General features: G+C 43.5%; 1 protein-coding gene across 1 annotated transcript in view; it reads right to left on the reverse strand.

The window, feature by feature from the left end:
• Nucleotides 1-26,627, reverse strand: part of MYLK3 (myosin light chain kinase 3) — a 46,818-nt gene that overhangs the window by 9,668 nt on the left and 10,523 nt on the right. The window contains exons 4-9 of the mRNA XM_024125029.3: nt 17,580-18,037; nt 16,072-16,177; nt 15,312-15,405; nt 14,780-14,889; nt 13,695-13,836; nt 7,106-7,176 (exon numbers count right to left, since the gene is read on the reverse strand). Of these exons, the coding sequence (XP_023980797.1) occupies nt 7,106-7,176; nt 13,695-13,836; nt 14,780-14,889; nt 15,312-15,405; nt 16,072-16,177; nt 17,580-18,037 (981 nt within the window). The remainder of the gene's footprint in view (nt 1-7,105; nt 7,177-13,694; nt 13,837-14,779; nt 14,890-15,311; nt 15,406-16,071; nt 16,178-17,579; nt 18,038-26,627) is intronic.

Genomic DNA, 26,627 nt, shown 5'->3' on the forward strand with positions numbered 1-26,627 from the left:
AAATGCTGGAGAGGGTGTGGAGAAAAGGGAACCCTCTTGCACTGTTGGTGGGAATGTAAATTGATACAGCCACTATGGAGAACAATGTGGAGGTTCCTTAAAAAACTAAAAACAGAGCTATCATATGACCCAGTGATCCCACTGCTGGGCATATACCCGGAGAAAACCATAATTCAAAAAGACACATGCACCCCAATGTTCATTGCAGCACTATTTACAATAACCAGGTCATGGAAACAATCTAAATGCCCATCAACAGACGAATGGATAAAGACGATGTGGTACATATATACAATGGAATATTACTCAGCCATAAAAAGTAACGAAAGTGGGTTATTTGTAGAGACGTGGATGCATCTAGAGACTGTCATACGGAGGGAAGTTAAGTCAGAAAGAGAAAAACAAATATTGTATATTAACGCATATATGTGGAACCTAGAAAATGGTACAGATATACGAGTTTGCAGGGCAGAAATTGAGACACGGAAGTAGAGGAAAAAACGTATGGACACCAAGGGGGGAAGTGGCAGGGTGTGTGGGTTGTGGTGTGATGAATTGGGAGATTGAGATTGACATGTATACACTGACGCGTATAAAATGGATGACTAATAAGAACCTGCTGTATAAAAAAATAAATAAAATAAAAAAAATTTTAAATAAATAAATTTAGTGATAAAAAAAGAATCATCAATCCATGAAAAGACATGGAAGAACTTTTAAAATCTACAAACAGTAAATGCTGGAGAGGGTGCAGAGAAAAGGGAACCCTCTTGCACTGTTGGTGGGAATGTAAATTGACAGCCACTGTGGACAACCATATGGAGGTTCCTTAAAAAACTAAAACTAGAACTACCATTCGATGCAGCAATCCCACTACCGGGCATATACTCTGAGAAAACCGTAATTCAAAATGACACATGTATCCCAATGTTCATTGCAGCACTATTTACAATAGCCAGGACATGGAAACAACCTAAATGTCCGTCAACAAAGGAGAGGATAAAGTAGATGTGGAACATATATATAATGGACTATTAGCCACAAAAAGAAATGAAATTGGGTCATTTGTAGAGATGTCGATGGACCTAGAGACTGTCATACAGAGTGAAGTAAGTCAGAAGGAGAAAAACAAATATCATATATTAATGCATATATGTGGAATCTAGAAAAATGGTACAGATGAGCCTATTAGCAGGGCAGGAATAGAAAGGCAGACGTAGAGAACGGATGTGTGGACACGGGGGGGAAGGGGAGGGTGGGATGAATTGGGATATTAGGTTTGACATAAATACACTACCACATGTAAAATAGATAGCTAGTGGGAACCTGCTGTATAGCACAGGGAGCTCAGCTTGGTGCTCTGTGATGACCTAGATGGGTGGGATGGGGTGGGGGGAGGGAGGTCCAAGAGGGAGGGGATATATGTATACATATAACTGATTCACTGCACTGTACAGCAGAAACTAACACAACATTGTAAAGCAATTATACTCCAATAAAAATAAATAAATAAAATGGATAACCAACAAGGGCCTTCTGTATAGCACAGGGAACTCTGCTCAATATTATGTAACAATCTAAATGGGAAAAGAATTTGAAAAAGAATAGGTACATGTATATGTATAACTGAATCAGTTTGCTGTACACCTAAAACGAACACAACATTGTTAATCAACTATACTCCAATATAAAATAAAAAGTTTAAAAAAAGCATATTACTAAGTGGAAGAAGCCAGTCTGAAAAGGCTACATACTGTATGATTCCAAATATATGACATTCTGGAGAAGGCAAAACTGTGGAGACAGTAAAAAGATCGGTGGTTGCCAGGGATTAGGGAGGAGGGAGAGATAAACAGGTGAAGCACAGAGGATTTTTAGGGCAGTGAAAATACTTTGTATGATACTATAATGATGAATACATGTCATTATACATTTGTCCAAACCCATAGAATGTACAACACCAAGACTGAACCTAAATTTAAACTGTGGACTTTGGGTGACTATGATGTGTCAATGTAGGCTTATCAGTGGTGATGGATGAGGGGAGGCTTTGCATGTGTGCGGACAGGGGATAAATGGGAAATCCCTGTTCCTTCTCCCCAGTTTTGATGTGCACCTAAAACTCCTCTAAAAAATGAAGTGTTAATTTATAAAAATTAATGGGCACTTCCTATTCGCCAGATACCACGCTAAAAGTTTTACTTATATAAACTTTTCATCCTCACAACAATCCTATGAAGTAGATAAGTTTACTGTCCCCATTTTACAGATGAGGCAATTGAGAAATAGAGAAGAATAAAATAAATATCCTGCCAATGTAGCCTGATTCCCTTAAATCAAGGATGTGAGTTTTCAAAATACAGTCTCTTCTTTTCCAAATTTGCTGAGAGTCAGGCAAATGCAGACCCTGAGCCAACACAGACCATACTCACCCAGTGAAAGAGCAACAAAGATCACCTTGGTGGCTGAGTTGTGGCGGGAAGCCAGAGAGGGGAGGAGAGCTAGAGGCTTCCTCTGGCAGCCTGTTCCTCCCCTGCACTGGCACCTGACTGGAGCCTCAGGGCCAGGAGCCAAACTGAGAGGAACAGGCTTCCCCTTGAGGAGAGAAGGTCCAGGCTCTCAGCCCCTGGACGTTCCTTTCCCAGGATGCATTCTTGTTTCCACTGCTTCATCTGCCCCACAGCCACATCCTGTATCATGTGACTTTGTAGTTCGTTCCACTAGAGATGGCACATATTGCCCCATCCCATTGATGGTGAGCTTGGCCACATGAGCTGCTTTGGCCAGTGGAATGTGGGTGGACATGATGGTGGACCAATTCCAAGCTAGGCTGTAGGAGTGTGCCCTCTTGCTCCTCGGCCATCACCATGAGAAGAGAATGAGAGACACCTGGAACAGACCTGTCCTCACTGACCCGCATCCAAGCCCAGTTCAACTCAGCCTAGATCAGTGACTCCCAACCAGTGGTGTGTGGGTAAAAGTTTAACAACCAGCTCTCTGATTTTCTTTTAAGTTTTGATTTGTAGCACTTGCCAATCGTGTAAATACTGATTTCACCGTGTCTGATTTAAAAGTACCATCACCATGTCACTGAATGAAGAGTTGGGAAGAGATCGGCAATAGCACACTATTCTATAGTCTTTCCACCATATAGATAACAGTGTAAATAAACTCATGAGCATAAATAATTGTGAAATGTAGTGAAATAATTAGGAAGTGTTAACTTTTTAAAATGTAATATCTTTGTTTTTAAATAATTTCTTTAATTGTAAGCTTATACAATTTAATTTTTAATAATGGCCATGTTTAACAACTGGCTTACAAGATTCCTTATCATGAGCTAGTATAATTTGGGTCCAGCGTACTAATTCCCCAGCTGACTCGAAAATGTGTGGAGGAAAGTAAACAATTGGTGTTTTAAGTCACTGCATTTGGGGGTGATTTGTTATACAACAGTACTGTAGCAGTAGTTAACTGATCCATCCACCCCAAAGCTGTGTCAAAATATCCACTAAGACCCCCCCTCTCCAGATTCCCAGCCCAAGGCCCTCTGTGATCATAAGGTCACATATGAGGTTGCAGCCTCATAAGGTTTGAGATAGGCACTTCCTCGCCCTGCCAAAGGATCTGATGAAATGGGCTTAGATTCCAATCTGAGCACTGGACTGGGAGTCAGGAGGCTCATCCCTGCACCCAACATTCTGGAGACCAAGATAATTAAACAAGATACTTCCCATTCTGTCTCCATTCTCGACCCCTTGACATGTCCCTACTTAGACCCACTGATGACACTCACCACCCAGCCTGGTGTAAAACTGGTCCCTCTTGCTGGATGTCAGAGTCTCTGAAGATTTGTATGGCCCCACTCTACTGGGGGTCATACCTGCACTCACAATCTCAGCGCCTTCTCACAGCCACACCCAGAAATACAACTGTACTTTCTATAGTTCGTGTTATGGGGAAAATTTGTCATTTCCTCCCTCTTTACAAACATTTAACTATTCCGGAGCATAAAGCATGCTCTCTCAAACTGCATATTCCCCCCACAGGTCCCTCCTTTTAGAAGGACACACTTCCCAGGAAGCAGGCCAATTTGTCAAAAACCAATTTGCCAAAGAATCTTTTTGCTGAATGACCAGTTTGCCAGACTATTGAGGATGCTTTTGATGTTTTCCTTTCATCTCACAGACAGAACCTGTGAACCTGTCAGCCCAGTTCCACTAAGTGCAATTTCCTGAGTACCATGTTTTCTGACACCTGCACTTCTCCAGTGCCCAGCAGTTTTTCGTGGGTGGCTTCCTCTTAAATACAGCTCCCTGGGAGTTCCCTGGTGGTCCAGTAGGTAAGACTCCGTGCTCCCAATGCAGGGGGTGCAGGTTCAATCCCTGGTCAGGGAACTAAGATCCCACATGCCGTATGGCCAAAAAATTAAAAAATTAAAATTAAAACTATGGCTCCCTGTGTTTATTTTCTTGAACTTGCCCTCTACCTCTGGTCCCACTGGCAAAATTATTGCCATTAATGCCCTTAACCAGATTAACAAATTTGACTGACAGTTTGGAATAGATTTTTTTTTATTTTTATTGAAATATAGATTTACAATGTTGTGCTTGTTTCAGGTGTAAAGCAAAGTGATTCAGTTATATATATATATATATATTCCTTTTTAGATTCTTTTCCATTATAGATTATTACAAAATATTGACTATAGCTCCCTGTGCTATACAGTTGGCCCTTGTTGGTTACCTATTTTATATATAGTAGTGTGTATTAGGGATAGATTTTGACTAATCGATTCTCGGTAAATTGGCCTACAACCCTTTTCACCTCCCACCATCTGAGACTCAATGGCCTATTGGATACCATTCCAACCTCTGAGCCTCCCTACTCAGGATGCCCCGTTAGTGCCCTCACCTTCTACTGTGTCTTCCTCCCCCAGTCACACCCACAGCTCCTGCCTTCCCCAGGCCAGCCTGCTCATGCGCAGTGCGCACCCCAGTCTTGGTCCCTAACTGACACTATCCCTCCTGCCCCCCTCCACGCAGAGTCGTGCTGGAGCCGGTTCTCACGGGTGCACGAGAGCCAATGGTGCACGACGTCTCCTCCCAACTCTGCACTCAGTGACGTCATGTTGGTAGCTTGAAATCAGCCAAAGTTAGCAAAGGTTACAAATCAACCCCACCTCCTCTCACGCCCCAGCCGCAGCGGGTTGTTAAACTTTTACCAGCACACTACTGCCTGCAGGTAACAAAACCCTGTCCATTCGTCTCTTCTGGCTGCTCAGAGACGTCCCAGACTCCAGGAACCTCAGGTGGTTACTTCTTGCTCTGAATTCACAGTGTGTCACTGTAAATCCTCATTTGGCAATTGGTCACCTGGCATTTGGTAGGGTCCTGCATACACTAGTGTGTGAGGTCTGGATGAAGAATATATTGCCCCACAGTGAGGGAACAGTGGTTCTTGGGGGGAGGGCAAAAAAATCTTAGCTATTATTACGGTCTGCGGCTCTCCAAAGGGCCACAGTACATAAACAGATACACAATACACCTGTGGCATTACATTTCATGAGGAGGGGACCGAGGGATTAGGAAAGAAATGGTTAAAAAGGCTCTTTGTGGGGCAGGTGGAGACATGAAAAATAGGTTGAGAAACACGCCCTGGTGCATAAGGTGTGCAAGCGTATAGGATGAATCCCAATTTTATACAACATTATTTGGGAAAATATTAAGCAATTTTTTTACATTATGGATTGAGTGTGATTTTTAGGCGTCTGGGTTGGGAGATTTGGGACTGTTCATGAAATGCAGTACGCTGTGTACTGCAGACCCTGAAGGTACAGAGTGGAGATAAGGAATTCTCTCTGCTGTTGCTCCAATACCACACTTGGCCTCCTATCCATCATGTGGGGCCCTGAAAATGCACCTTTCACTCCTGCAAAGAGGTGACATTTACCTCTCCAACCAGTGGGGAAGTGACCTAGGAAGACCACCATTGTGGGTTTGAACGCCCCCTCTGGGAGGCCGGTGCTGGACACCAGAGGCTGAGCTCAGGCACGGCTCTGCCACCATGGGGATGAAGTGCTCCTTTCTCCCATTGTGGATGGAGTGGTAGATGCTGCAAGGCTCAGAAAGTGACAAAAACAACTTCTGTGTGGAAAATGACCATTAGAGTAAGAGAAAATTTCAAGATTTGAAGCCGTGGTGTGAAGACCTATCTAGAAAGTATGTGATTCTCAGAGAAATGTCATTCTTGGTGGAAAGAGAATTCTGGAGGAAGCCTGGAGGATGAACATACATTTATTGCCATCTTCACAGACTGTGGATGCCCTCCCCAATGCCAAGGGTCTGCTACAGCCACACCATTGGGTGTGCACAACATGGGCAAGAGCCCTGCAGAGACACGGTGTTCATCAAGCATGAGACTGGACAGGATCCAACAGTAAAACTATACGTCACTAGGCTTTAGGTGTTTTAAGGGACTTTAAGATGTTTTTTAAATTATATATGATGTTCACTTTATGCACTGAAACTTGAGAACATAACCACCCTCATAGGATGGGTCTGCACTGTTGATGTATTATCTCATTTAAACTTCATAATTGCCCATATCAGCTGGCACTGCATTGTGTCACCATTTTACCAAGATCTAAGCCAGTCCTGAGTGCCCAGAACCACTTACCCATGGCACCATCCTATTGAACCTAGTCATTTTCTGGAGGGCAGGGTTGGTGATGAATGCATCACACAGCCCAGTACATCTTGGCCCCAGGAGGCCTGGGGAATGGATAGAAGGAGCTGCCCAGCACCCCCATTCAGTGACCCCCTTTAACTATCACTCCCCTGTCTGTTCACACAGGTAGTTTGAAATACTGTTAATCCCACAGCCTTTTAGGGAGAAGCAGAGCCCGCAGCACAAAGCCGCCCCCTGCAGTAGTAACGAGGCCTCTCTACGCAGTCTTTGTGAAGGCGGCCAGCCTCAGTGAGAGAGCTTTCTCATATCAGTCCCAAAACTCAAAAGTTGGCTGAGTTGTGGGTAACCATGTCCAAGAGAGCCACCAAGAGTTTTCAAGGACTTCTGTCAAAGTACCGAAATAAAACTCCCTTACCTTCTGGCCAGCCCGAAGTCAATGATTTTAATTTGGTGTCCCGTCTGATTGACACACAGTATGTTCTCAGGCTGGGAAAGAAAGAGAAGTTTGCATAGCTTAATCAACAGCTAAGAAGGTCTGAGTTCCCACACTTATTTGTCAATAGGCCTCAGTTTCCCAGCCTGCAAGGGAAAGCCCTACAGGGCAGCCCCATAGGGATGGATAGATATTGAAAATAAATGATGTGGGCTAGTGTGAGACAATAGGGAGTAGTATGGACGGTGGGGAACTGGAGAACTCCTGCCCTGTGTAAAGGGGCAGCCACTGCTCAGCTCCAGCCACTGACCACCACACAGGAATGCAGGCCCAGTCACCAGAGTTCCTCAGTCCTCAAGGGAAGCCAGAAATCCAAGTTTAAGTAAAAATTCCGTGCTTTTAAATGTTGACAACTTAATCCAATTTAAACATGCATTCATCACGTATAGGAATCAAACACGACATGTCTGGGATGCAGATCTGGCCCACAAGCTGATTGTTTGTGACCATTGGCTTGGGGTGGCGGCTCCAAACCCTGGCTGCACGCTAGAATCATCAGGGAAGTCCTCAAAAGTCCCAACACCCAGGCCCCAACCCTGACCTGATTACATCAGAATCTCAGGGGTGGGACCAAATCTGCAGTAGTTTGGTCAAGGAGATCAGAGCTGCAAAATGTCAATCTGCCATTTTGTGGTGACAGCTATGACCCATGGGATGGAGGTGCTGGACTTGACATACTTCTCTTAAGTGTTTCAGATCAGCTTGGAGGCCCTGAGGGAGACTGGAACGATTCTCCTTGCTTGTGCCAGACAAATTTGGATAGGGGTAAGAGTGGAGGGCAGACAGAGGACTTATGGTATAAAGGATCTAGAGACCTAAGGCCAGTGCCTGAGGTCCAGGGGTCCATTACCAGGGTCCCTAGCCCTAGATGAGTACTTTCCCATTCCGGAAACTCAGTGTCTCCATCTGTAAAATGGGAATAATAACCTCTTCCTGCCTTCCTCCTGGAGGGTGTGAAGATCAAATGACATAATATGCATTAAAAACTTTCCAGCTTATGAAGCAAATGTCAGGTACTATTTCTCCTAACAGAAGTTTTTATTGCTATTTATGTTACAAAGCGGTTGTGAAATTCCTCAGATAGGTTCAGGAAATTGATGATTAAAAATCTTCATGGCTTGGGACTTCCCTGGTGGCTCAGTGGTTAAGAATCCGCCTGACAATGCAGGGGACATGGGTTCAAGCCCTGGTCAGGGAAGATCCCACATGCCGCAGAGCAACTGGGCAATCCCACAGAGCAATCCCACCAGCAATGTATGAGAGGTCCAATTTCTCCAAATCCTAGCTAACACTTCTTGTGTGCCATTTTAATTTTTTATTTTATCTAATCCAATGGGTGTGAAATAGTATCTCATTGTAGCTTTGATTTACATTTCTCTTTTGACTAATGATGTTAAAAATCTTTTCATGTGCTTATTGGCCATTTTTATATCCTCATTGGATAAATGTCTATTCAAATCCTTTGCCCATTTTCAAATTTGTCTTTCTCAATGAGTTGTAAGAGTTCTTTATATATCCTAGATACAAGTCCTTTATCAGATATATGATTTGAAAATATTTTCTCCCATTCTGTGGGCTGTTATTTCATTTTCATTATGGTGTCCTTTGAAACATAATGGTTTTTAATTTTGATGAAGTCTAATTTATCAACTTTGCTCTTCTAGCTTGAGCTTTTGACTCATATATAATATACTCCTATGCTTTCTTCTAAGAACTTTATAGTTTTAGCTCTTACATTTAGGTCTATATCCATTTTGAGTTAATTTTTGTATATATTATGAGGTAGGGGTTCAACTTTCATGTGGATATCAAGCATGGTGTCCCAGCACCATTTGTTGAAAAGACTATTCTTTGCCCATTGAATTGTCATGGCACTTTTTCCAAAAATCTATTGATCACAAATATAAGGATTTAATTCTGGACTCTCAATTGTATTCCATTGATCTGTCTGTCTGTCCTTGCATCATAACACAGTTTTGATTTCTGTAGCTTAGTAGTAAGTTTTGAAGTCGGGAAATGTGAGTCCTCCAAATTTGTCCTTCTTTTTCAAGATTGTTTTTGCTATTCTGGGTCCCATAAATTTCCATCTGAATTTTAGGATTAGATCATTAATTTCTGATAAGAAGCCAGCTGTGATTTTGAGAGGATTGCACTGAACATAGAGATCATTTTGGAGAGTATTGCCATCTTAACAATATTAAGTTTTTTGATCTATGAATATGGGATGTCTTTCCATTTACTTATGCCATCTTTAATTTCTTTCCACAATGTTTCATAGTTTTCAGAATATAAGGCTTATACATCTTTGGTCAAATTCATTTCTAAGTATTTTATTCTTTCTGATGCTACTGTAAATGAAATAGTTTTCTTAATTTTATTTACAGAATGTCGACTGCTAATGTATGGAAATGCAATTGATTTTTACATCTTACATCCTACAACATTGCTGAACTCATTTATTAGTTCTAATAGTTTCCTTCCACCCTCCTTAGGATTTTCTATATACAAAATCATGTCATCTGTGAATAGAATTTTACTTCTTCCTCTCCAATCTGGATGCCTTTTATTTATTCTCTTGCCTAATTGCCCTGGTTAGAACCACAAGTACAATGTTTAATAGAAATGGCAAGAATATACACCCGTGTCTTGTTCCTGATGTTAAGAGGAAAACATTCAACATTTTACCATTAAGTTTAATATTAGCTGTGCATTTTTCATAGATGGCCTTTATCAGGTTAAGGAGTTCTCTTCTATACCTAATTTGTTTAGTGTTTTCATCATGAAAAAGTTGTTTGATTTTGTCAAGTGATTTTTCTGCAGCTACTAAAATGATCATGTGATGTTGTCCTTTATTCTTTTAACATGGCATATTACATTGATTGATTTTTCATATGTTAAACCAACCTTGCTTTCTTGGGACAAATCCCACTTTGTGATGAGTATAATCCTTTTTAAATGTTGCTGTATTCAGTTTACTAATTTTTTATTGAGAATTTTTACATCTATATTCACATGGGATATTTGTCTGTAGTTTCATGACAAGAAGTGATGTCTGCATGGTTTTGGAGTCAGGATAAGTATGGTCTCATAAAATGAGTGAGGAAGTGCTTTATTCTCTTCTAATTTTTGGAACAGTTTGTGAAGGATTGGTATTAATTCTTTAAACATTTGGTAGAATTCACCAATGAAGCCATATGGGCCTAGGCTTTTCTTTGTGGGTAGTTTTTTACACCAATTTGATTGTTTTACTTGTTATAAGTCTATTCAGATTTTCTCTTCCTTTTGAGTGAGTTTTCAGAAGTTTGTGTCTTTTGGGGGAATTCATCCATTTATCTACATTATCTAATTTACTGGCATACAATTTTTCATAACATTCCCTTATAATCTTTTTGTATTTCTGTAAGGCTGGTAGTGATGCCTCCTCTTTCATTCCATTCATTTTAGTAATTTGAGTCTTCTCTCTAGTTCAATATAGCTAAAGATTTGTCAATTTATTGATCTTTTCAAAGAATCAACTTTTGGTTTCATTGATTTTCTCTACTGTTTCTCTGTTTCTGTTTCAATTATTTCTGCTCTAATCTTTCTTATTTGTATCCTCTGCTTGCTTTGAGTTTAGCTTGCTCTTCTTTTTCTAGTTTCTTAAGATGGAATGTTAGATTATTGGTTTGAGATCTTCTTTTTAATATATAAGTGTTTGCAGCTACAAATTTCATTCCTAGTTTAGATGCACCCCCATAAGTCTTGGCATGTTGTGTTCTCATTTTCATTCAACTCAAAGTATTTTCTAAAACTTAATTTTAATAATAATTTTATCTGGCCTGATATATCAAAAACACTACCATTTCAATAGGTTATCAAAATAAAAAATATCGATGAAACATTTTCCATTATTTTTATCATATTGCCTTTGAAGTCCAGTGTGCATTTTACATTTATAGCACATCTCAAATCAGACACTAAATTTTCATCAGAAATACTTTAGATGTATTAGATCTCATGAATTATTTGTATTTAGATTTCATGAAATTTATAGCTTTTGAAAAGCAAATTAACATATTGAAATTGTTCCAAATATACTTAATGTTTTTCAATAATTTAATCATGTCAATTTTTAGATTTAAATTAATAAAATTTAAAATTCAGTTCCTCGCTCACACTAGTTATATTTCAAGTGCTTAATAGTCAAATGTGGGGCTTCCCTGGCAGTCCAGTGATCAAGACTCCACACTTCCACTTCAGGGGGCACAGGTTTGATCCCTGGTTGGGGAACGAAGATGCCACACGGCACAGTCAAAAAAAAAAAAAAAGAAGAAGAAAAGGAAAAAGAAAGAAAGAAGAAAAAAAGGCAAATGTGGCTAGTGTCTATTATATTGGACAGTGCAGCTCTGAGCTCTTTCTCCATATTTTAAATCAACCAACATTCTTAGGAGGTAGGTATTATCATTCCCCACTTTTCAATTGATGAGCTTATGCAAAATCAATCACTAAGATCAAGAAACTTATGCAAGATTTCATGGGCCAGGAAGAGGCTGAAGTAACACAAGCCCTGCTTCTGGATGGGAAACAGACCTTGGCAATAATTGTCTCCTGCTGTAGTGTCACAGGCATTGCCCCAAACGCTGTTCATTGACCCTGAATCACAGAGCAGAATCCTAGCTTCTCCTAACTGCTCATCCCACAAGCAGCTGGTCCAGAGGCTCTGGAATTAGCTCTAGTAAGCAGGGAAGCTTGAGGTCACTTCCCCACCATCTCCACCATTTTTCATAGTACCACAACCTTATCAGGAAAGATGGCCAGAAGGAGCAATGTATACACATGTAGGTCCAGACAACACACTTCCCATCTTCTGTGGTGAGCCATTGAAATTCCTGACAGGGGTAGTAGAGAAATATCTTCCTGTTGTGCCAGTGCAGTAGAAAAACCACAGCAATGGCCACCATGCAAATCAAAACCACAATGAGATATCACCTTAAACCTGTTAGAATGTATGTCATCAAAAAAACAAGAGATAACAAGTGTTGGTGAGGATGCAAGAAAAGGGAAACATTGTGCACTGTTGGTGGGAATGTATTAATAAATTGGTGCAGCCATGATGGAAACAGTGTGGATGTTCCTCAAAAAATTAAAAATAGAACTACAATGTGATCTAACAATTTCACTTCTGGGTATGTATCCAAATGAAACCAAATCACTATTTTGAAGAGATATTTGTACCCCCATATTCACTGCAGCATTATTTACAATAGTCAAGATATGGATACAACTTAAGTGTCCATCAACAGATGAATGGATTTTTTAAATGTGATATATATATATATATGTGTGTGTGTGTGTGTATATGTATATGTATATATATATATATATACACACACACACACACACACACACACATATACATACACACACAATGGAATATTATTCAGCCATAAAAAAGAAGGAAATTCTGCCATTTGTGACAAGATGGAACTTGACAACATTATGCAAAGTGAAATAAGTCAGACAGAGAAAGACACTTACTGTATGATCTCAGTTATAAGTAGAATCTAAAAAATTGGAGGCATCACACTTCCTGATCTCAAACTATAACTAAGCTACACTAATGAAAATAGTATAATATTGGCATAAAAATGCAGACATGTAGATCAATGGAACAGAATAGACATCCCAGAAATAAACCCATGTACAAAAAAGAAAGAAAAGAATGGCTACCGCGTGCATACTTTTTGTCAAGTAGACAAAAGAAGCTGTAATGCATTCATTCAATGGACTATACCATAGCCGTTAAAGAGAATGAGAAAACGGGCTTCCTTGGTGGCTCAGTGGTTGAGAGTCCGCCCGCCGATGCAGGGGACATAGGTTCATGCCCCGGTCCAGGAAGATCCCACATGCCGCGGAGTGGCTAGGCCCGTGAGCCATGGCCGCTGAGCCTACGCGTCCGGAGCCTGTGCTCCACAACGGGAGGGGCCACAACAGTGAGAGGCCCGCGTACCGCGAAAAAAAAAAAAAGAGAATGAGAAAAGATGTCTATAGTGTACTGTTAACTAAAAAGGGCAAGTTTAAAAACGAGATGTATAGTATGACCCCTTTTGTGTGTGTGTGTGTGTTTGTCATGCCAAATTGCTAATACAAAAGACCTCTCAGCACAGAGACTGAATGGGAAGAACTTTCACTGTTCATTTCATACATTTCTATATTGTCTATATTTGTTACCATATGCTTATGTTTCTATTTTAGTTTTAAAAACTAATCTTAGAGATTTTTTTTATAGAAAAAACTCACTGTATCATTTGATCTTCAAAGAACACTTAATGAGGTACCTATTTTCCACATGTCACAGATGGAGGAACTGAGGCTCAGAGACCTGGCCTGCCCTAGACTCCAGGAGTAGGCAATGGCAGAGCAAGGAATGGAAGCCAGGATTGGGTGCTGACAGAGCTCTCAAAGATGAGAAAGCAGCAGAGGCTCAGGAACCGGGGCACCCAGCCGCCACATGCCCAGGGTGGAGCCTGACCTTGAGGTCCAAGTGCAGGACGTACTGCTGATGGAGGTATTGCACACCCTCGCAGATCTGCTTGGTGAACAACACCACATCCAGTTCAGTCAGGTGGTACTTCTCTTCTGTGATCCGGTCAAAGAGCTCACCCCCATCCACACTGCCAGGGCAAAGGAAGAGGCAGGCACTGACTGAGCAAGGCTCTCAGAAGACTGGTCCACTCATCACCAGATGAACCCAAGGGTGCCACTGCCATCTGGGATTTTACGGGGACCTTTGCTCTTGTCCATTCCCAGATCAGAGTATGGGTGGTAAAAAGGAAGTGATGGGCCAAATGGGAGACTGGGGCTTATCTGCAGTGTTGATCATCCAGGCTCACTCTGGATACTCACTCTTGATACTCTAGGCCAAGGTTGTAAACTCATTGGCCTACAGGGGCCAATTAGTACCTACATGGCAAGAACCCTAAGTGGACAAATCAGACCAGATGTAAGACAAAACTTTTCTTAGAACACATAGCCCTTAGTCTAATCTTTTTCCACTTTTTAAAGAGAACTGACATGACAAATATTTCACTCTCCTCAGTCCTACCAGAAGGAAAATAGCAATACAAGCACAATAATAAATGTCCCCTGAGCCCCTGGCCTCAGCGTCATGGGTAGCTGGAAGTGGTAGGGACTGTAGCAAATGGAAGTTTGATTGCCCCGTCTACAAAGGTCAGTTACTATGAGCTCCATCACACCATTTCCAACTGGAAATGTAGATCCAGCATTACTAGATCTTTTATATTTGCAAGAAAAGCTAGACATCTAGGTTTTAATGTGAAATTTCCCAATTTCCAACTAACAGCTAAATTTAGTCAACAACTAAATCAAAATTACTAAAAATTGTGTAGGCCAAAACAATATCTGTAGGTCAAATCAGGTTCACTGGCTGCTGGCTTGTGACAAATGGCTTTGTCCTCTGTGCTCTACATTGGAGGTCAGGCAGAGGAGGTGATGCCTTTCCCTGGGTGTCGCTGAGAGGGGAAGGAAAGGGAGAGCTTTGCCGGAATCTCAGCTCCCAGCCCCACCCCGAGCCCTGGCCCCGCCTCCCATGCTCACTACTCCATGACAAGGGTAAAGCTGTTCTTGCTCTCAAAGGCATCGTAGAGCTGGATCAGGTTCACATGGCTGAGCTGGTTCATGATGTTGATCTCGTTCTTCACATCCTCCTTGTGGAGCCAAAGGGGAGAGGAGTTTCCAAGAAATGGGTCAGGAAGAGAAGTCAGCTGCCCTTCCCAAGACACACACACACACACACCCTGCATCCTCATTTCCTGTTCTCACTCCAGCTTTCCTCAACTCACCACCCACACCAGCTTCTTACAGCTGCAAGGGCCCACCCATTTCACAGATAGGAAACCTGAGGCCCAAAAAGGAACCCTGGAGGTCCAGGAGGACCTGTTGCCCAGGGTGCAAGGTGACCTGCTGACTGGAGTGTGGGAGTCGTGGAAAAGAGGCAGGAAAGGTGGCTGGGTTTCCTGCTCAGAATGGAGGGGCCTGGGGCAGTGTGGGGCCCAGGGTGGCCCAGGGGGAAGTGAAGGAATCCTGAGTTTGGCCCAGGACACCCACTGTCATGGAGCAAAAACCTCACCCGGTCCTTGGCACTCTTCACTTTGATGATCTTGGCCGCCAGCGAGAGGCCCGTGGCCTTCTCCGTGCATCTGTGGACCTGGCCAAACCGGCCCCTGCAGACATATGATGACAGAGCAGTCTCAGAGGCCCAGAAGCACACCCCGCACGTGGTGGGCCAGCCCCACCCTGGACCCTGGGCTTTCTGGTCCTACCTCTGCTCCTCACACACCACAGGGATTACCCTGCACCCCAGAGTTATCAGTCACCACCCCCACACCACACGGGCTCTGAACCTGGAAAAGAGCTTCTTCACCCCATATGTGTGGGCCATCCTGCACCCCAGAGGGTGTCCCCCCCATCCCACAGAACCCAGGCCATCCTGCACCCCAGGTGGTGTCCCCGTCACCCACACCACCTAGGCCACCCTGCACCCCAGGGGGTGTTCTCTCCACCCACACCACCCGGGCCGTCCTGCACCCTAGAGGACATCCCTCTTACCCCACCCCATGCCGGCTCCCGTGCCACCTCCAGTACACGGGTCCCAGGTCCGCACTGTGGGCCCTCCTTCACCCTATACTTCATCTCACTCACACCATGTGGGCCCTCCTGCACTCCGCAGATATCTCCTCACCCACTCTTTGTGAGCTCTCCGCTCACTCTCATGCTGTGCGGGACATCCCACTCCTGGCGGTGGCTCCATCAATCAGTTCCCGAGAACCATCAGCGGCACCCAGCTGTCCAGTTGCCCCGCCCCTCATCAAGGCAGAAGGCCAGCTTACCCTCCCAGGACTTCGTGCTGGCACACTGTGTAGCCCGCTGAGGTCGAGGTCTCCCTGACACTCACCACCCGATGCTCGAAGGGGGCTGGCGGGGCTGGACTGTCGTCTGTTCGGGAGACAGCAGCCTGTGAGCCTCCTTCGTGCCGTCCCCACCTCTCAGATCCCCCCACCACCAGTCCCAGACCCACTTGGTTCAAAAATGGCTTCTGCCAGTTTGTTGGAGGCTTATCGAGGGAGCACTCAGAGTGTTCCAGGGACAACTCCATGACCTCATCAACCCTGGACCCAGAGCAGGGGAAATACTTCTATTTTCTCTTAGTTTGTCTCACAAGCAACTTTCTGCTCCCCAAAGTAGAAGACTGAATTTGCTTTGAGAGCATATTGTGTATCTTTTTTGTGTCTGCAAAGGTGAGCCCAAGCCCTAGACTACAAGGGGGTAACATTTGCATGGTTTTGATGTTTCCTGGGCCCCTGGAAAGCCTGGATTCTGGGTGTGTCGTAGAGAATCCACATCTGAAGTCTCCTTGCTGCAAAGTAACTGCCTTCTGTTCCGGAGCCCAACTGTCGGATCCTGGCTCTGTCAGCACTGACCTTGTGACCTTAAACGTCCTTCTCAGCCCCTCCTGTGTTTCACGTGTCTCCACTCCACAGGCCTGTGAGGGTAAACGCCACCACAAATGCCCGAGGCTCGGCTCACAGGGAGTCCTGAGCTAACATTGGCTTTATCACCATCTCAAGTCTCAGAAAAGACTCTAAAGTCACAGCCTGCTCTCAGCAGTGTTTCAGGAATTAAGGGAGGCCTATGTCCACATCTGGACCAGGTCATACAAGGGGAGAAGAAGCAGCCAGAGAAGTCAGAGCACGGCACAGGCCAACTGTGGAGCCCGGAACTGGCAAGGGGCACCAGGATGACCTGCAGAACGCTCAGCCCTTCCTCAGGGACCTCCAGAAATTCTGGGACAGGGAGTCAGCAAATGGTGGCCTTCCAGCAGCCATATGGGATGAGGGCTCAGACCAACGGGGGTGTGGCCCTAAGGGCTGGAGGCGTTGAGGCCCTTTGGGTCACAGGAACACAAGGACGCCTCCCACCACCATTGGGACAGAAAGCAGGTCAGCAGCCCCTTCCCGATCCTGGATGAGAGTCAGCCCACTGGGTGCAAATGGCTGATAGTGGGTTATATATACCAGTTAACGGATTTGCTTTTTAGCAGGAGCCTTCCCTGTCTCAATCCAGAATGATACCAATAGTAACGGGCAGGCAGGTGGCTTTGAGAAATCCGAGTTGAGCCCCATGGGTTCCCTCCTCTCCAATGGCTAGAGCCAACATGAGCTCAGCCTGCTGCATCTCTGTGCCTTGGTCTCCAGCCCTGGGATGTGCTGGCAGGCTGTTCCCAGTCTTGGACTCCCCAACACCCACATTCTCTCTCTCTGGAAGCTTCAGGGAGGCCCCCCAGAGTAGGCCTTTCAAACTCACTCACCTCGGGGCACACAGCAATGCCCTCACTTACCCAGAAACAGGCTGCCCGCCTCAGCTCCCGGGGGTGTCCTCCTTCCTGCTTCGGCTCTGCTCGTTGCTCTGGCTGTGCAGTCTTTTCCAGGCTCAGAGTTCCCTGCTCCTGGGCCTGTATCCTGCTGCAGGCCTGGGGTCCTGGCATCGGCTCCCTTGTCCCTCCAGGCCCTGCTTGGTGCCATGGAGGGCTCGGGCCCAGATCCCTGCTTCTCTTTGGCCTTTGCTCCGCAGTCGCTGCTCCGCTTCCACAGTGGGGAAAACACCCCGGCTCCTTTTGGGATATGTCTTCCTGACTCAGCCCCAAGGGCCTGGGGGCAGCACCTGGGCCCAGGTGAGTCCTGCTCACCTGGATGGGCAGCTGCTGGAGCCTCTGCAGGGGGCGTGATCCTGAGGCTGCCGCCTCGTGTCACAAGTAGCTCCCCAGGGGTGTCTGTCTCCTGCACATGAATGGAGATCCTGGGGCAGAGAGAAATGTGGCCCTGAGGTTAAAAGCAAGAACTTGAGTCAGAACAGACCTGGGTTCAAATGCCTGCTGCTGCCATCCACTGACCACGGCCTCTTAGCCTCAGTTTTCTCATCTGTTAAAAAGGGCCCTTTGGGTTGTTGTAATAGTAAGTGTTAGCTTGCAGTTGAAACCAGCAGATTCCAACCCCTGTCCCTCTCTGCCCAGACAGGACACCAGGGGAGAGGCTGGCTTCAGTGACATACGGTGCCACCAGCTCTCAGGATTCCACTGGATAAGCATCCAGGAAAGACTTGAAGCAACCTGTGGTGGGTGGGGGTTGGGAGGAGTGGGAAGGTGGGCACCAGCTGTCTCTGTGGCCCCTTGGAAATGTGCTTCCGCCCCAGGAGGAATGTGGCCAAGAGGCAGGAGACCTGGGCTCTTCCCTCCCTTCTTTGGGCCTTAGTTTCCCTTCCATTAAATGAAGAGAAGGGTGAACCAAGTCAAACATCACACTGAAGCTTCAGGTCAGACACATTTTAGTAAAATCAGGGAATTGCTCATAAGAGTCTGGACTTTCTGTTTCTCCTGAATAAAACAGTCCTGGCTGTGCTGGGCCTGCGTGCTTACACAGCTGAGGAAACTCTCTGCCTCCCTACAGGCCCCCCTGCGCCACTGGGCCATGCCACTGGGCCCACTGCATCCATGTTTGTTACCCAGACCAAGCAGCACTGTGGTTTGGGAAGCCAGCTGGAGGTCAGGAAGGACTTCTAAGCCCTGACATTCAGAGGGAAGGACCCTGATCCTGGGAGCTTCAGACCCTCCCTCTCAGAGTTGCCCTCTGACTGCCCTTCACAACCCCACTGCCGAGGTCTGTGAGTGTTGGGGCAGGGGTGAGGGGGTGAGTGTCTGGGGTGGACTGAGTCTCAGGAGGGAGCCAGGTGGCCTCCATCCTGGCTGTAGTTCTGCCACAGTTTGCTGGACAGGGCTGGGTTTGGGCAAGTCTAGCCTCAGCAACCTCTTCTGTCAAATGGGGACAGTAACACCTCACAGATGTACTGAGAGTCGACTAAGAAATGAAAGTACAAATGTAGGAGGTTCTAACAGTGAAGCCTAAAATGGTGCAGCCACTGTGGAAATCAGTATGGCAGTTCCTAAAAAAATGTAAAAATAGAACTACCATATGATCCAGCAATCCCACTTCTGGAAATATATCCAAAAGAATTGAAAGCAGAATCTCAAAGAGATTTGCACAGCCATGTTCACAGCAGCATTATTCACAACAGCCAAATGTGGAAGCAACCCAAGTGTCCAGTGATGGATGAATGGATAAAAAAATGTAGCATATGCATATAATGGAATATTATTCATCCTTAAAAAGGAAGGAAGTTCTGACCTGGATGAACCTTGAGGACTTTATGCTAAGTGAAATAAGCCAGTGACAGAAAGACTGATTCCACATATATGAATGAATGAATTATATGAAGGACCTACAATAGTCAAATTCATAGAGACAGAAAGTAGAAAGGTGGTTACCATGATCTGCGGGGGAGGTGTTTGATGGTAACAGAGTTTCAGATTTACAAGACAAAAAAGTTCTGGAGATCTGTGTCACAGCAATATGAATATACTTAACACTACTACACTATACACTTAAAAATGGTTAAGATGGTAAATTTTATGTTATGAGTTTTTCACCACATTTTTTTAAAAAATTAAGGCTTTCCCTAGCAGCTGGAGGCCCAGGCCCCTTCTCTGAGCTGCTGCAGGTCCTCTGAGAGCAGTGCATACTTCTGAATGCACCTGGTTCGGCAGCCTGATCACAGCTAAGCATTGGGTGGGAGGCAGCAAAAGTCCCCCGACACTCCCTCAAGAGCGAGTATGGGTTGGTGATGACAGAGTAGGATGGGAAGGGTGGCATCCAAGACCAGCTCAGCCCTTGTCTTAACCAAGGGACATGGGAAACTGCAGGAAGCCAGTTTCTGGAAGAATATCCAGGTAGCCAGGTAGCCAGCTAAGAAGGCCAACAGTCATTGAGTTCCTCTTGGTCTTCATAACTGGGGGCATGGGATGACCCCAAGGTACTGCCATGCATTCCCAAGCCACTCTGAGTGTCTAAGGCTTCCCCACTTCCTGCGCAGCACACCCAGGGCAGGCATTGCTAATTGATTGCAGCACTCTGTTCCACCAAGTCCAGCAAGGGCCCAAGGATCCTCTACACAGGCAGCCACTGCCAATCACAGCCAATGCTCGAGTTCAAATCCATTTTCTTCAAGATATACCCATGTGCTAGGTGAGGGAGGGTAGGCAGTGATCGCCCAACTTCCTGAGCCCAGTCTGGTGTCTGAAATTCAGCTCAGGGTTGAAACTGACACACAGAGCTTTCCCCCTCACCCAGAATCCTTTCAGGGCCCCTAACAAGTTCATGGAAAGTTCATCCCCACCCTAGGTTCCACATTTAGAGCCTTGGCCAGGATCCAAGGATGCCTGCCAGGAATCCCTCCCTCCAGCTGTTTAGGTCTCCTGGGGACTCATATTTCCTTCCAGAACAAAGGCAGAAAAGGACTGGGCTTCCCTGCCAGCCACCACAGCATACACAGACACCAGCTCCTCTCCCTGAGCCAGGCCTTGGGGGACTCAGTTATAGATCAGGACAGCCAAGGGCAGGTGCAGAAAGGCACCAGTCCCCTTAGAGAAAGGCCCAGGAAGCAGAGTGCCCTTCAGTGGGCTGCCTGGGGCCAGGTTGCACTGCCCCTGGAGAACACTGCTAGAAAACACAGGGCTAGGTAGGATCTGACAATTGGCAGTTCTGGCTCTTCATTTTCCTGTACCATGTCTGCTGAGGGCAGGTCCTGAGACTGAGTCCTGAGAGTTAGGACACAGCCCCACTTCCAGAGCTCCAAGCATAATCTTCCTGAAAGCCCCTGGATTGATTCAGCCTACACCAACCTCCCACCTCTGAACACCCATCATTCTCTCCCCATCATAGTATTTAGGACTTTACTAAATGCTGACCTGAAGAAACAGGATGGTGCAGTGGTTAGGGGCACAGATTCTGGAGTCCAAAAACCTAGATCCATCCTCTTAAATTTTTTGAGAATTGTTTTGTGGCCTAGCATGTGATCTATCCTGGAGAACATTCCATGTGTACTTGAAAAGAATGTGTATTCATTTATTTATTTATTTATTTATGGCTGTGTGGGGTCTTCGTTGCTGTGTGCAGGCTTTCTCTAGTTGCAGTGAGTGGGGGCTACTCTTCATTGCAGCATGCTAGCTTCTCATTGTAGTGGGTTCTCTTATTGTGGTGGCTTCACTTGTTGCGGAGCATAGGCTCTAGGCATGTGGGTTTCAATAGTTGTGGCTCACGGGCTCTAGAGCACAAGCTCAGTAGTTGTGGCACACGGGATTAGTGGCACGTGGGATCTTCCCAGCCCAGGGCTCGAACCCGTGTCCCCTGCATTGGCAGGCATATTCTTAACCACTGCACCACCAGAGAAGTCCTGAATGTGTATTCTTATGTCAAGCATTTTTTCCAGCTACAGTGGAATGAAATCAGAAATCAATTACAGAAAGAAAAGTGGAACAAGAACAGACACATGGAGACTAAATGACATGCTACTAAAAAACCAATGGGTCAATGATGAAATCAAAGAGGAAATCAGAAAATACCTTGAGACAAATGAAAATGGAAACACAACACTCCAAAACCTATGGGATGCAGTAAAAGCAGTTCTAAGAGGGAAGCTGATAGCAATACAGGCTTTCCTCAAGAAACAAGAAAAACATCAAGCAACCTAAACTACCACCTAAAGGAATTAGAAAAAGAAGAACAAAGAAGGCCCAAAGTCAGCAGAAAGAAAGAAAAAATAAATATTAAAGAGGAAATAAATAAAATAGAGATCAAAACACAATAGAAAAGATCAATGAAACCAAGAGCTGGTTTTTTGAAAAGACAAACAAAATTGATAAACCTTTAAGCACACTAATCAAGAAGAAAGGAGAGAGGACCCAAATAAACAAAATAAGAAATGAAAGAGGACAAGGTCCTACTGTAGAGCACAGAGAACTATATTCACTATCCCATGATAAACCATAGTGGAAAAGAATATTTTTAAAAAGAATGTATATATATGTATAACTGAATCACTTTGCTGTATATATATGCATAACTGAATCACTTTGCTGTACAGCAGAAAGTAAAACAACATTGTAAATCAACTATACTTCAATTAAAAAACAAACAAGAAAAGAAATGAAAGAGGGTAAATAACAACCAATACCACAGAACTACAAAAAATCATAAAAGAATACTATGAACAGTTATACATGAACAAATTGTACAACCTAGAACAAATTTCTAGAAACACACAACCTGCCAAGACTGAATCAAGAACAAACAGACAATTTGAACAGACCGATCACTAGCAGTGAAACTGAATTTGTAATTTGGAAAGATATCCCATGTTCTTGGATAGGAAGAATTAATATTGTTAAAATGGCCATACTACCCAAAGCAATCTACAGATTTAATGCAATCTTTATAAAAATACCCATAACATTTTTTACAGAATGAGAACAAATAATCCTAAAGTTCATATGGAACTACAAAAGACCTCAAAGTGCCAAAGCAATCTTGATAAAAAAGAACAAAGCTGGAGGTATCACCCTCCCAGACTTCAGGCTATATTACAAAGCTACAGTAATCATGGTACTGGCACAAAAAACAGACACATAGATCAATGGAACAGAACAGAGTCCAGAAATAAATAGTTGCTGTGTGCAGGCTTTCTCTAGTTGCAGTGAGTGGGGGCTACTCTTCATTGCAGCATGCTAGCTTCTCATTGTAGTGGGTTCTCTTATTGTGGTGGCTTCACTTGTTGCGGAGCATAGGCTCTAAGCATGTGGGTTTCAATAGTTGTGGCTCACGGGCTCTAGAGCACAAGCTCAGTAGTTGTGGCACACGGGATTAGTGGCACCATGCACCTATGGTCAATTAATCTATGACAAAGGAGGCAAGAATATACAATAGGGAAAAGACAGTCTCTTTGATAAACACTGTTGGGAAAACTGAACAGCTACATGTAAAAGAATCAAACTGGACTACTTTCTCACACCATATTAAAAAAAAAACCCAAAATGGATTAAAGGCCTAAATATAAGACCCCAAACCATAAAACTCCAGGAAAAGAATGTTCAGTCAGAACAGCCTATGATGTAAATCATAGCAACTGTTTTTTTGGTATCTGTCTCCTAAGTCAAAAGAAATAAAAACAAACAGGGCCTAATTAAACTTAAAAGCTTTTTCACAGCAAAAGAAAAATGAAAAAATGAAAAGACATTGAAAAATTAAAAAGATAACCTACTGAATGGGAGAAAATATTTGCAGATGACATGACCAACAAGGGGTTAATATTCAAAATATATAAACAGCCCATATAGTTCAATATGAAAAAAACAAACAAGCCAATGAAAAAATGGGCAGAAGACCTGAATAGACATTTCTCCAAAGAAGACATACAGATGGCCAAAAAGCACATGGCCAGGATCCAAGGATGCCTGCCAGGAATCCCTCCCTCCAGCTGTTTAGGTCTCCTGGGGACTCATATTTCCTTCCAGAACAAAGGCAGAAAAGGACTGGGCTTCCCTGCCAGCCACCACAGCATACACAGACACCAGCTCCTCTCCCTGAGCCAGGCCTTGGGGGACTCAGTTATAGATCAGGACAGCCAAGGGCAGGTGCAGAAAGGCACCAGTCCCCTTAGAGAAAGGCCCAGGAAGCAGAGTGCCCTTCAGTGGGCTGCCTGGGGCCAGGTTGCACTGCCCCTGGAGAACACTGCTAGAAAACACAGGGCTAGGTAGGATCTGACAATTGGCAGTTCTGGCTCTTCATTTTCCTGTACCATGTCTGCTGAGGGCAGGTCCTGAGACTGAGTCCTGAGAGTTAGGACACAGCCCCACTTCCAGAGCTCCAAGCATAATCTTCCTGAAAGCCCCTGGATTGATTCAGCCTACACCAACCTCCCACCTCTGAACACCCATCATTCTCTCCCCATCATAGTATTTAGGACTTTACTAAATGCTGACCTGAAGAAACAGGATGGTGCAGTGGTTAGGGGCACAGATTCTGGAGTCCAAAAACCTAGATCCATCCTCTTAAATTTTTTGAGAATTGTTTTGTGGCCTAGCATGTGATCTATCCTGGAGAACATTCCATGTGTACTTGAAAAGAATGTGTATTCATTTATTTATTTATTTATTTATGGCTGTGTGGGGTCTTCGTTGCTGTGTGCAGGCTTTCTCTAGTTGCAGTGAGTGGGGGCTACTCTTCATTGCAGCATGCTAGCTTCTCATTGTAGTGGGTTCTCTTATTGTGGTGGCTTCACTTGTTGCGGAGCATAGGCTCTAAGCATGTGGGTTTCAATAGTTGTGGCTCACGGGCTCTAGAGCACAAGCTCAGTAGTTGTGGCACACGGGATTAGTGGCACGTGGGATCTTCCCAGCCCAGGGCTCGAACCCGTGTCCCCTGCATTGGCAGGCATATTCTTAACCACTGCACCACCAGAGAAGTCCTGAATGTGTATTCTTATGTCAAGCATTTTTTCCAGCTACAGTGGAATGAAATCAGAAATCAATTACAGAAAGAAAAGTGGAACAAGAACAGACACATGGAGACTAAATGACATGCTACTAAAAAACCAATGGGTCAATGATGAAATCAAAGAGGAAATCAGAAAATACCTTGAGACAAATGAAAATGGAAACACAACACTCCAAAACCTATGGGATGCAGTAAAAGCAGTTCTAAGAGGGAAGCTGATAGCAATACAGGCTTTCCTCAAGAAACAAGAAAAACATCAAGCAACCTAAACTACCACCTAAAGGAATTAGAAAAAGAAGAACAAAGAAGGCCCAAAGTCAGCAGAAAGAAAGAAAAAATAAATATTAAAGAGGAAATAAATAAAATAGAGATCAAAACACAATAGAAAAGATCAATGAAACCAAGAGCTGGTTTTTTGAAAAGACAAACAAAATTGATAAACCTTTAAGCACACTAATCAAGAAGAAAGGAGAGAGGACCCAAATAAACAAAATAAGAAATGAAAGAGGACAAGGTCCTACTGTAGAGCACAGAGAACTATATTCACTATCCCATGATAAACCATAGTGGAAAAGAATATTTTTAAAAAGAATGTATATATATGTATAACTGAATCACTTTGCTGTATATATATGCATAACTGAATCACTTTGCTGTACAGCAGAAAGTAAAACAACATTGTAAATCAACTATACTTCAATTAAAAAACAAACAAGAAAAGAAATGAAAGAGGGTAAATAACAACCAATACCACAGAACTACAAAAAATCATAAAAGAATACTATGAACAGTTATACATGAACAAATTGTACAACCTAGAACAAATTTCTAGAAACACACAACCTGCCAAGACTGAATCAAGAACAAACAGACAATTTGAACAGACCGATCACTAGCAGTGAAACTGAATTTGTAATTAAAAAAAAAAAAACTCCCAACAAACAAAAGTCCAGGGTTGAACAGCTTCACAGGGTAATTCTCTTTTGTGTTCTATAAAAAAGAACTAGTGCTTATCCTTCTCAAACTAGTCCAAAAACTTGAAGAGGATGGAACACTCCCAAATGCATTCTATGAGGCCACAATTACCCTGATACCAAAATCAGAAAAAGACACTACAACCAAAGCAAATTATAGGCCAGTATCTTTGATGAAAATAGATGCAAAAATCTTCAACAAAATACTAGCAAACTAAACCCAACAATATATAAAAAGGATCGTACACCATGATCAAGTGGGATTTATTCCAGGGACCCAAGGATGGTTCAATATTCGCAAATCAATCAATGTGATACATCATACTAACAAAGGGAAGGATAAAAATCACATCGTCATCTCAATAGATGCCTAAAAATCATTTGACAAACTTCAACATCCACTCATTATAAAAAACTATCATCAAAGTGGGTATAGAGAGAACACATCTCAACATAATAAAGGCCATTTATGACAAACTTACAGCTAACATCACACTCAATGGTGAAGAGCTAAAAGCCTTTCCTCTAAATTCAGGAACAAGACAAGAATCCCACTCTTTCCACTTGTATTTAACATAATATTGGAAGACCTAGCCACAGCAATCAGACAAGGAAAAGACATAAAAGGCATCCGGATTGGAAAGAAAGATGTAAAACTGTCGCTATTTGCAGATGACATGATATTTTAAATAGAAAACCCTAAGGTCTCCACCTGAAAACTATAAAACAAATAAACAAACAATAAAACTTATAAAACTATAAAGCAAATAAACTATAAAAACTAATAACCAAATTAAATGAAATTGCAAGACACTAGATTAGTATACAGAAATCTGTTGCTTTTCTCTACACTAATGTTGAACTATCAGAAAGAGAAAGTAAAAAACAATCCCTTTTAAAATCACATTTTTAAAATGCCTAGGAAGGAACTTAACAAAGGAGGTGAAAGACCTATATACTGAAAACTATAAAACATTGATGAAGGAAATTGAAGATGATACAAAGAAATGGAAAGATATCCCATGTTCTTGG

Source organism: Physeter macrocephalus, chromosome 17, assembly GCF_002837175.3.
Source record: "Physeter macrocephalus isolate SW-GA chromosome 17, ASM283717v5, whole genome shotgun sequence".
Classification (NCBI taxonomy): Eukaryota; Metazoa; Chordata; class Mammalia; order Artiodactyla; family Physeteridae; genus Physeter; species Physeter macrocephalus.